Genomic DNA, 11258 nt, shown 5'->3' with positions numbered 1-11258 from the left:
TTTGAATCAAATTATTGTGCAGCACTATAAATTGAAGTGATTTAGTATTGATTTTTGAAGGGTTTCCATTTTTTAAAGAAGATGCCATCTATTGAAAATTATTTAATGGATATCGCCATCGAATTGTAGTGCATATCTATAGAATTTGCACCAAATTTTTTTCGTAATTCACAAATGTCAAAAACTCGCGAAACATGGAGGCAGCTGTCTGTAATCGGAAGAAAAAATACAACCCCAAATGGAGAAAATACGTTTTCGTACCAAACTATTGCTATTCTAGAGTGTAAGTATAGCGAATTTATACCTGTGATCGTAATCAATAAATTGCTATCTGTTTTCAGGTTATGGAATTGATCACACGGCACCCGATATGATAGCAGCAATCAACTTGAGATCAACCTTATTTAGATATCCCAGTATTAAAAACAGCAATCCGGTTTCACTATCAGCGATCGATGTTTTATTTGTATTATGTTTATTTATGTAATTGTATAATTATGAGTAATAAATAAAGCATCTTTACAAACAATCTTTTTTATTCAATTGACAGCTCGAAAGTTTAAAAGAAAGCACATTCGAAATTAAAGTGATTTTCTGTTGATTTCATCATGCTTTACGTTGATTCATTTTCAATAAATTGTCATTTCGAATCGTAATGTTTGGCAAGTAGTGCTAATCCAACGGTAAATCACTTCGCTTCAACGTGACAATTTTTTACCGTGTATGCATTGTGTCTTTCAAAGGTGCGCAGTAATCGTTGCTGTTGAAAACCCCTTGCACACAGTAACCAAGTCATGGTTGCCATCATGCTATGGATAAAAAATTTATGTAAACGATATAAACCCCAAACTCATAATTTTGTGACTGTCATTACCTTACAATACGGTACGGACGACGTTTTAGAACTAAAACCAACAAAACAATAGCTGGAAGTTGTTTTCCGAAATTTAATATGCTTTTATTGCTCTTATATTCAGGGATGGTTCGATCACTTTGACTCAATTTTGATTCATTTGACAGTACCGTCTCAGCCGAGCCAAATGACAATGTTATATATGGGACATTTATAGAACTAGTTCTAATCTACAATTTTTCTGAACAAAGTTTTGCTGTATCGTTTGTAATTACGGTGCTACAACGCTAGTAACTCATCAGTGACTAAATGAACGTTCATTTAGTCACTAACAAGATACTAGCATTGTAGCGTCGTAACTACAAAAGATACAGCAAAACTTTATTCAGCAAAATTATAGATAATAACCTGTTCTGCAAATGTTTCATACATAACTTCGTCATATTTGGCCCCGTTAAGACGGTACTGTCAAATGAATCAAAATTGAGTCAAAGTGATCGAACCATCCCTGCTTATATTGTATATACCAAACCAAACATCTGCCAGATTATTTTCTTATTTTATTTAGATTTAAAAAAAAAGTCTACCGGCAACATTGGATTGCACTACAACAGCACCTAAGCAGACAGCCCAGACCCCCAGATAGCAGAGCAGCAAAGAGCAGAGTAGCATTTGCTGATGGTGTAATTTGTGTTGATTATATTTTCATTGATTCTGAATTTAAGAACAACTCTTCAACAAATATTGTTATGTCTCGTCAGAATACTCGTTTAGATACCAAAAAAGTGGTAAGTCTAAATAGCTTAATTATTCACAAAATGCAATTTCTCTGTCAATTGTTTCAAACAATTTTAGTTTGAACTGTCAACAATACTATGCTACTGGGCTGTAATTCGAAACTAAAGCTATTTCTTTAATATTCAATTTATTTCGGTCGTCTTGTTTTTAAATCGCATTTCTTCGACTATCTTTTGCTTGTATTTTAGTACTGCTTTTGAAATAAAGCATACTGTGTTGTAATTGTGTAGTGATTGACGCGAAGCGGACTACCCTGAAAAAATGCAGCCTGAGGGGGCGGAACGCAAGGAAAACATTATAATTAAAATGGAAAATACCGGAGATCAGACAGTTGGTGGTACTCCGATACAAATTCTTCACCTTAACCAGGCGATGCAAGATCCAACTAACCAGCAGCTGCTGCTTCAAAGTTTACAGCAGCATATCGCGAATAATCCCACTGGCCAGCAAGTACAAGTGCTGCCAATCGCAACTCTCTCCGGACAACCTGGATTGGTTATGCCGGCACCAGCGTTACAACAAACAGCACAACCTCAGGTTTTACAATTCACACTAGACGGGGGACAAACATTCCTCTACCAGCCAGTGCAACTGCCCGCCACTACTGAGGCTCTGCAAAATGTCAACATCAATGGAAATATAGTTCAAATTCCCAACCAAACATTGGCCACGACGTCCAGTGCTACGGCTGGAGGACCGGTAGTAATGCTTGCACCATCTGGAGGTCCTGATCAGAATGCAACGCTTGCAACTGTTCCCAATCAGAACACATTTACAGCGTCCGTACAGGGAACGGTGCTACCAACAGGTTCGCTAAACTCCACAGCAAACAGCGGATCCACAGTTACGGAGGCCAGTGGTACCGCACCGGCCGCCGTGAGTAATTCTATTGAAGCCATACAAACCATGGCCAGTGTGGAATCGGAAGAGGAACCACTGTACGTGAACGCTAAACAGTACAAGCGCATTCTCAAAAGGCGACAAGCGCGAGCCAAACTGGAAGCGCAGGGCAAGATCCCAAAGGAGCGACCAAAGTATCTGCACGAGTCCAGACATCGGCATGCGATGAATCGCGTTCGCGGCGACGGGGGACGTTTTCATTCGAGTGGAATGAAACAGGAATTAGATTAAGAGGGTTTTCTTTTCAAATACAATTTTGTATTGTTTGTCAAACGAGAACGCGATCTAAGATAATAAGAAATAAATGTAGTTTAAAAAGTAAAAAGTAAACGTAGTAGTTTCAGTAAGAATTATTTGAGAACATTGGTAAATATTAAATGTTAATGGTTTAAATATCATTTGTTTGCTCTTTCTGCTAGAACTCTGAACTGCTGACGCTTACCTATGGAGCCTTGGTATCTCAGATGCTTCGTGATTTCGAGAACGTCGAAGATGTTAACAAACAGCTCGAACGAATCGGTTACAACATGGGCATGCGATTGATTGAGGACTTTTTGTCTCGAACCAATTCCCCACGTTGTCTGGACATGCGTGAGACAGCGGACAAAATTCAATTGGCATTCAGGATGTATCTGAATGTACAGCCAACAATTTCGAACTGGGCCGCTTCGGGAGACGAATTCTCGCTGATATTTGATTCTAATCCCCTGACGGAGTTTGTCGAACTGCCTGCGGATTATCAGCAGCTTCGCTACAGTTCCATAATATGCGGCTGCATCCGGGGAGCATTGGAAATGGTTCAGCTAGAAGTGCAATGCTGGTTCAGCCAAGATCAGCTGAAGGGAGATGCCACAACAGAACTGCGGGTGAAGTTCGTTCGACGACTCGAGGACGCCGTACCCGCCGGAGAAGATTAATTTTAAGCGCAACATACGGGCGGATATGTTGGAAACTGCATTCCATTTCGAGTGCATGAGGGTAACTGCATTGCAAACGATAGTATATGACTGGAACAATATAAACTCAATGCTATTTATTATTCTGTAGTAGATTTCTTGAAAAAGAACCTTCCATAGGGAGACAGCGACGGGTTTTGAACTAGAAACTCAAATAAATGGCGGAATAAATTTTGAGAATAATAATTCGAAGTACAAACACTTTATTTTCTTTCGAAATCTCGTACAATATCAGTTTGTAAACTACTGCTAAAAGCATCACACGCATCAGGCATAGGCAGATGGCTTTAGAAAATAGAGTAAAAATAGTTTTTCTTTAAGATGGGATTTTCGCTAGAGAAAATTAAAATTAAATATTTGTAAAATTTAAGACGAGTGAGTTGCAGCGCAGGTTAGTTCATTGGCTGGATACCATTTCGCCATGATATCACCGATAGGCCAATTTTCCCAATACAAAACCGCTTATATGCTTCTGTATTAGGTAGAAATTTGTATGCCAAAAATTACTATTTTTATTTCATTAATACTTCGATTCTGGATGAGTTAAAAAGCAATGCAAAACGGCTTTCTTTACATGTTAAAATCTGGGCATTGCTTCAAACTGCCCGTCTCTGTTTGCCTTTGTTTTTATGGGTTGATATTACTGCGAATGGTTTCCAAGCGTAGACTTAATGTTTTATTATTTTTACCAAACTTCAAGAACCCAAGTTTAATTAAAAGATAAATGCGTAATTGCGAAGCAACACAAACACATCTCTTGCATCTAAGTTGCAATTGAATAAATAATTTCCTGACATGACTATGGTTGTTGATGGCTGAAAAGATAAAAAAGTCTCTTCTAGAAGAGATAACGTTGACGGCGGCTTGGCCGCCTTCAATTGCACTTGATATTAAACAAGTTTTAATACGAATAGTAACTAAGGGAAAACAAAAAACTAATAATAATAATAATAATAATAATCATAAACGACATTTTAAACAGAGATAACACTAAAAAACCTATCTGACTAATCTTTGTTCAATTGCTCGGAGGCGGCTTAGCGGGGCTTTAAATATGCATTCAATTCGCAATGGCACTGGTGCTACTGGAACTATGGCACCGAATTAGGTTGGGCTGCGTGGTGAGAACTTTCTTCAGGGTTTCCAGCGTCTTAAGGCAAATGACAACGCAGCACCCTTTTGAGAGGCCTTCGGCTGGACCTCCGCTACAGCTGCAGCTCTGCTGACCCAGCAAACTCGAAAGCAGATCGGAAATAGGCTCGGCCGACGTCGTTGCGGACGATGCTGATGCTCGTGACGAACAACAGCCCGAAGGTTGCAATTCTGGTTGTTTCCTCGTGCTGATGAGTTGTTCATTGCTTTTAGTTATTGCTTGAGTCTGCTGATTCTAAAAACATTAGAAATAGTTAGAAATATTTTGATGTAGCCCTATGTTATAGCAGATAAACCTTACCTGTGGTTGAAGAGAGCCTATTAGCTGTGGCTGCTGCTGCTGCTGCTGACTAGGAACCGAGTGCGGTCTACAAGGGCTATCGGGACCACATCCGCCGACACAACCCTGCAGTGGATCACACCGGCAGTTAATGCATCGACAGATGTCTGCCTCTGCCGTAATGTCCTTAAGTGTTTTGACTGGTCCCATGCAATTGGCGTTGCTGTTATTGTTGTTGTTAGTGTCTGGGATTTGATCTGTGCTCGGCAGCAAGCCCTCCAAGAAAAGTTCATTCAGAATAGTGTCTGTATCTTCACTACCCATTTGCTCCTGGTTAGCCACATTTCGCTCACTTATTTGTATTGCTTTATCAATTTCTTTGCGAACATTTTCCTCAAGTAAATTTTCATTATAATAATTTGGCATAAACAATTCCACATTGTTTCCGTTCGGCTCGGGTTCGGCAAAGTCAGCCACACCCACGTTAAACGGCAAATCAACATACGAAGGGACACTTGTCGGCAATGCCACACAGGAAGACGTTACCGGATCTAGTGCTAAGGGTTTCGATTCCAGTACCGAAATATCTACCCACGGTGCATTGAATTCCTCCTCCGATGCCAGCGCCATCTCCAAGGCCTTAGATTCGTGAAAATCTGCCAAACTAAACGGAGCCTCCTGTTGGTCAGACAAGTTTACAGGTTCCTCTGCTGATTGAGCCGGTTCCGGTTCCAATGGTGGGATCTCATCATCGAGCATCAAATCCTGGGATGATTCCACTTTGATTGCACTTCCGTCTGCTTTGGTGATTTGCTCTAGTTTTCTTTGTTTTTTGGATAGTTTTGAGGGTTTCTTCTTCTAAAAAAAATAGTTGCAAAACTCGCTTTTTTTTGGGAATGCAAATATGTACTTACAGTTTTTTCGTGCGTTTTGGTGTGAGATTTTAAACTGTGCGGTGTGCTAAACGCTTTGTGACAGTCCGAAACGGCGCATGAAAATGGCCTTTCTCCCGAATGCGTACGGATGTGAGTTTTCAAGTGATGTGAAGCGGTAAAGGCCTTACCACATTTGTCCTCTTTGCATCTGTAACGATTGTTAATGGTCAAAAGTAATGATAGATTTTTTCTTTGGTGACTGAATAATAGTTTTAACCCACGGTTACTCGCGCTGTTGTACTTTGTACAACACCTGTGGAACATTAACTTCATCTCGGGATTCAGGCAATAAAGAATTGTTTTCAGCAAGTGGCGTGAGTATCCGAGTTATTTCTGTTCTGTTTTAACATGCCTATGAATTGAAGCTGGCGTGAATGATGAAAGATTAAAAAATACAGTATAACAGACACGACCACGTGATTGGCTTAGAATTGCATTAACCTGATTGGTTTTATTGATTTTGAACCTTTTACCCTGTGATTTTACTAACACTTCTGAGAAAATTTGGTGGCCGTGAAAAGGCCTGTTTTATGGCGATTGCGAAAAATCATCGGCTCAGTAACGATGGACGCCCTAATATTAAGTAATGATGTATTTAGAAGAGTAAGGGAAACCATTCTATAGAGATGAAAGACGCTTTGTGACTCACTCCAACTGAATGTTCCGTCTTCGGGGTAAACGATAACTCGACGCATGAGCCTTCGAGAGTGGTGGTATTCGTAGAATACCAAACCTGCTCATAGACGCTTCTTCATGAAGTCTACAAATACCAAGTTCTGTTCCTTTAACAACACAATGGCAAAGTTACCCATAGCTCGTCTAAACACAAACCTTCCACACAATTGCAAGAAACGTGTCGCTCGAGCTGATGCTGATACCCGTAACTATAGCCAACATAATCTCTTTCGAGTACAATAGCAAATTTCGGAACAAGAACTTCTGCTGGATCACTGTTTCCAAGGAAAGCAGAATGAATTGGTTGGATCTGGCTGGAAACCTGGCGAAACGTAAATCCAAATCAAACGCTTTCTGTTTGCTACGGAAATCAACGACACGCAGATAGCACCGTATTCGTCTGACAAGCTCTACATCAACGCAATTGCAGACTTTGCTGACCGGCTGCGGAATGGTCGTAGCACTGACGAACTGACATGACACATAGAAGAAAATCCTTTAAAAACCATCGTCCTACACATTTTGCTTGCACACTAGCACCCTCTGTTATGCATGTTGCGGAGTAGCTTGCATTTGCAGGGTTTTATGCTGTATGGTTTTTACATTTGTTTGGTTTTATATTGAAAACTCGAAGTAACACTCGCGCGCCGCGGTGTGGCCATGTTGCGAAACATGCTCTTTTGAAAAATGAGTGGTTTTTGATTGGACGATGGAATTAATGCGAGTGTCTCGTCTGTTTGTCTGTGCTCGTAGAAACTGCTGATTTGTTATATAGCAACTCTTGCAGCATTAGTGTGGGTATATTTGGCTTTTGAAACGCAGACAAAATCAATCACCTGTGGATCAGTCTGATCGCAGTTTGTTTCGGAAAGAAAACTAGGAAATCCATCATCAAAAATAATGTTAGATGGGTGCAGATATTCCACAATTACGTTAACCAACTTGTATGCTGACTTGCGCTTATCATTTCTCTCAACTTCCTCAGTCATCCACATTTGCACTTCGTAGATTTTCCTATTTTCTTTCTTGTGCTTAAATGTCTTTAAGACTTGACCCTACTTTCACAACAAACTTTGCGCCTACTCTGACCCTGCATCCCCGCCCAGCCGAACTTCGAACATACGACTGGCTTATTCGGCCAGTATTGTATCTCGAAGCTAACTGGGAACACATAACGATTTTATTCATATCAGTCCTATGCTTCTATTTTAGATCGCATTCTCAGCTGCAGTTTAAGAATGACTCGTGACCAACTTCATTTAATTATATAAATGCAACAGAAAAGAGTTAGCGTTCAGGAGAACGATACAATTGTGCACAATCTGAGTTTTTGTGAGTGTCCATTTAGCTAACAGCCACGGTCGTCACTCTCGCTCGTCATTGCACTACTTCAGCCCGAGCAGCTGATACCGATCGCACGCGAGAGTTCGCACTCCCACACGCGCGTAGAAGATAAAAAAGAAAAGAAAAAGTAATGCAGAATCTGTATCCTAGTTTGCCGCCAGCTCTCACAGGCAACTGGTAGCCCACGAGTTGTTTACCTCGTGAGCGGGCTATGCAGAACGACGCTGCGAGGCTGTGCGTTCCTGTGTGATAGCAGAAAGTCTGCACACATCAACGGCGGTTGTTTGTCGTACGCTTGCGTGAGTGGCGTAAGCGTTGGATGCAATGCTTCTCATACTCGCTCTCGTGTGAGTAGGCATTGTTTGCCTCTCACTCTATTTGTAACATAGACTGGCAGGGCTCATTTCACAGCAGCCAGTTGGTTTTTCTTTGTGTTATCTGTGCTTGACGTGGGAGCAGTCCTCGCTCAATATCAACTTTCACCATTTGGCAATCGACATGAAATCCTCTTTCCATGCGAATCAATGCGTACAAAATTTTTCGATCGATCGAAAAAAAAAATATTAAGAATCAATTAGGATATCACTGAATTATTAGCACTCAAACCCTGACAACTGACTTTTCGTTTCTAGATTTTTTGGAATGACATTCCACCTTCCCATAAGATGTAACCCCACGTCAGAAGTAGTTTTTGAAACTACCCGCATACAAGATTACTCTTAAAAATAAACTTACTTGTAGGGTCTTTCCTGAGTGTGAACCCGCGAGTGCTTCTTCAGGTCACTAAGCGTAGTAAAAAACTTTGAGCAAACCTAAAAGCAGAAAACAAAATTACTTCTTAGTTTTTCTAGATTTTCCAGCTTTACTAACTTCACAATTAAAGGTTTCGCCATTGTGTAACCGCTGGTGTGCTCTCAAACGATATCGGGTGTTGAACGCCTTCTTACAGTTACTTTCCGGGCATACGTACGGCTTGATTTTGGTGTGCACTCTGATGTGAATTTTTTGGCTATAGGAGGTCAGGAACGCCTTACTGCAACCATCTTCCGTGCATTTAAACTTATATTCACCTATTGATGAAGCATAAGGATTAAGCAATGTTTGTATCAATTATCTTTCAACAGCAACAATCAACGCTATGAGCCATGATAACAGAAAAAACATACAATCAACTATTACCTTTTAAAATCCTACGGTTAGTGCATGAAAATGAATGATGAAAGTATTAGCAAATTTCTTCAACATGAAAAACTAAAAAAGTTACGAACCTCGATGAGTTTTCATGTGAGTGCGTAAGTTTCCCACTGTACTGTAGCTCCGATTGCAGCTACCATAATTACAACGATAACGGGCCAGCACTTGGTTGTCAGGTCCCTGGAACGAAAGCAAACTGTAATTCGATCTACAATATACATACTAAAACGCCACTGAATCTAGTAAAAATTACGGTGCAGTGTTTGAATACTATTTCATTCTTTAAATTGTGTATATTAACAATTCTACCATAGAACCAATATGTTCCTCCTTTAGTGTAACTGTAGATACTGATTTCTGTTTCAATTACGAATAAAGACAAGACAAATGTTTGTGTGTGATACTTGTGACGGTGTATAAACAAAGCCCTCGTTAAACTACTAATACTTTTCCTTAGTATTTCATTTGTGTGTACCTCGATTGTGATTGTGGCATGCGATGGCTCTCCTTCTTCGTTTAGAGTATTGTTTTCATAATTACTACATTTCGAACGGAAAATAAAAACGGAAAACGGAGTGTTTTTGAATCAATTTTGTTTGAAACAAAAAAGTGTTGTTAGTAATAGGCAAACGAAACCAAAAAATAAATAATAATCTGGTTAAGTCTAGGTATTTTAAACTGAAATTTAGATTAGTCTGCGGCTAAATCTTTGGAAAGCGAGTTAAATTTAAGTCAAGTTTTTTCAAATTCGTGGAAATCTCACGGAATCATTTACTTTTTATATAGGCACATCTTTATTAACCACCATGATTAGCTCTTCACTGCTTCATCTAGAAAGCAAACAATCACGAAATGGATATAAATATAACAACACATTTGGAAAACGTGATGTATACTAAAATGTAGACAAAATCTATTAATAAAAAGAAGAAAGAATTAAAATCGTCTTCGTTGAATCAAGTTGGAGTATTATCAGCGATTCACTTAGAATTTTTGCGTAATTACTATTTTAATCAACTTTCAAACACAAAGTGCTAATCATTTCCGTAAACATGTTTTAAATTCAAACATTGATGGATCGTTGATCAATGATCGAATCATATTAGTCTATTTTTTGTCATTCATTCCTAGAATAACAAAAATTACAAATGTTCTCCTTCCTTAAATTGAAGTACATTTTAAAGTGGTGTTAAAAAATTCGTTGCACACTTTTAAAAAAGATAGCATATCCATTGCGTAGGTGGGTGGTTAATTAATCATGGTTATAGAGAGAGATACGCGGACTAAAAAAAGCAAAGGAATCGAAATAAACATATGAATAAAGAGCGCGCGCGCAGCTGACAAGAAAGAAAAATCATAAAACAGGAAAAAAAAGATGAAAATCTCTTCATAAGTACCCTCCGTCCTCCTGTTCATCAATTTTCTCAAATTCAATCAGAATACTATTTTCACTACTGCTGCTTCCACTGCCGGAGCTAGAACCGGCTCGACTCCGGATGCCACCGGAGCCAGTTCCAGGCCCGGCTGCTGCTGCTGTCGTTTCCTCTCCATTAACCGAGGCTAGCACTAAATCGAGCGATCCAAGCTGGGGATTTTCCTCCGCCAAGTTCTGAAAATATTGCGGAACCTGTTGCTGGATGGCTCTTTCGAATGCATCGATATCGAAGGTATTATCGTTGATGCAATCCTGCAGTGTTATCTGATAGCTCATCGCGTCCGTTTTATGATTCCTATAAATTTTCCGGCTTTTTAGATCGCCATACACTAGTGAGTAAAAAATTGTGGTGGAAAATTTTCACAACTTGCACAAAAATATCGCCATATTTTCACCTTTTAGCGATGACCGAACGTATGTGACAGTTTCCTCTTAGACAACTGTCAGCTGATGGGGGAGGACCAGGGATGCCAGGTGATTTTTTGAAAAGTCTTCACGAATCAAGGAAAAATGTCTTCATTTGTCTTCCTTCGGCTTTCCGCCCATTTAAATTGCATGGTGAAGACATGTCTTCACATGTCTTCAAGTGAAGACATTTCACTTTTTTGCAACAAAAATGTCTTCAAAATGAAGACATGTCTTCACTTCTGGCATCTCTGGGGAGGACGGAGGATGCGAATAATATAATAAAGAAAAAAGGAAAGCGCAAGAGAGACAATTGTAAGGTTTCAATCAA

General features: G+C 39.6%; 2 protein-coding genes across 3 annotated transcripts; one reads left to right on the top strand and one right to left on the bottom strand.

Annotated features, from left to right (window-relative positions):
- Positions 1-1508: 1508 nt before the first annotated feature.
- On the top strand, positions 1509-3636 carry LOC128736880 (trafficking protein particle complex subunit 3-like). 2 transcript variants are annotated; one of them, XM_053831379.1, is made up of 2 exons: positions 1509-1641; positions 2971-3636. In XM_053831379.1, the coding sequence occupies exons 1-2, from the start codon at positions 1603-1605 to the stop codon at positions 3466-3468; spliced, it is 537 nt and encodes a 178-aa protein (XP_053687354.1). In that variant the 5' UTR covers positions 1509-1602; the 3' UTR covers positions 3469-3636. The 2 variants fall into 2 exon arrangements, with proteins under 2 accessions (XP_053687354.1, XP_053687353.1); XM_053831378.1 differs by lacking the exon at positions 2971-3636 and adding an exon at positions 1840-2830 and having other exon boundaries at positions 1537-1641.
- A 97-nt stretch (positions 3637-3733) lies between these two features.
- Positions 3734-10908, bottom strand: LOC128734742 (zinc finger protein ZXDC). The gene is made up of 8 exons (XM_053829077.1): positions 10485-10908; positions 9563-9626; positions 9162-9267; positions 8764-8963; positions 8629-8705; positions 5854-6022; positions 4961-5797; positions 3734-4894 (listed from the first exon to the last, which is right to left on the bottom strand). The coding sequence occupies exons 1-8, from the start codon at positions 10796-10798 to the stop codon at positions 4568-4570; spliced, it is 2094 nt and encodes a 697-aa protein (XP_053685052.1). The 5' UTR covers positions 10799-10908; the 3' UTR covers positions 3734-4567.
- Positions 10909-11258: the final 350 nt, after the last annotated feature.

The sequence above is a fragment of the Sabethes cyaneus genome, chromosome 2, assembly GCF_943734655.1.
Source record: "Sabethes cyaneus chromosome 2, idSabCyanKW18_F2, whole genome shotgun sequence".
NCBI classification, from domain to species: Eukaryota; Metazoa; Arthropoda; class Insecta; order Diptera; family Culicidae; genus Sabethes; species Sabethes cyaneus.
The sequence above is the reverse complement of the archived record's forward strand: the minus strand, read 5'-3'. Positions and strand labels throughout refer to the sequence as shown.

Bases quoted from the DNA above. Each gene is read 5' to 3' on its own strand.
- LOC128736880 (XM_053831378.1), top strand. From the start codon at position 1,913: ATGCAGCCTGAGGGGGCGGAACGCAAGGAAAACATTATAATTAAAATG.
- LOC128734742 (XM_053829077.1), bottom strand. From the start codon at position 10,798: ATGAGCTATCAGATAACACTGCAGGATTGCATCAACGATAATACCTTC. The intron at 9,627-10,484 runs GTACTTATGAAG...TTCGAAATGTAG, and splicing joins GATGAACAGGAGGACGGAGG to TAATTATGAAAACAATACTC. The intron at 4,895-4,960 runs GTAAGGTTTATC...TAATGTTTTTAG, and splicing joins TAGGCTCTCTTCAACCACAG to AATCAGCAGACTCAAGCAAT.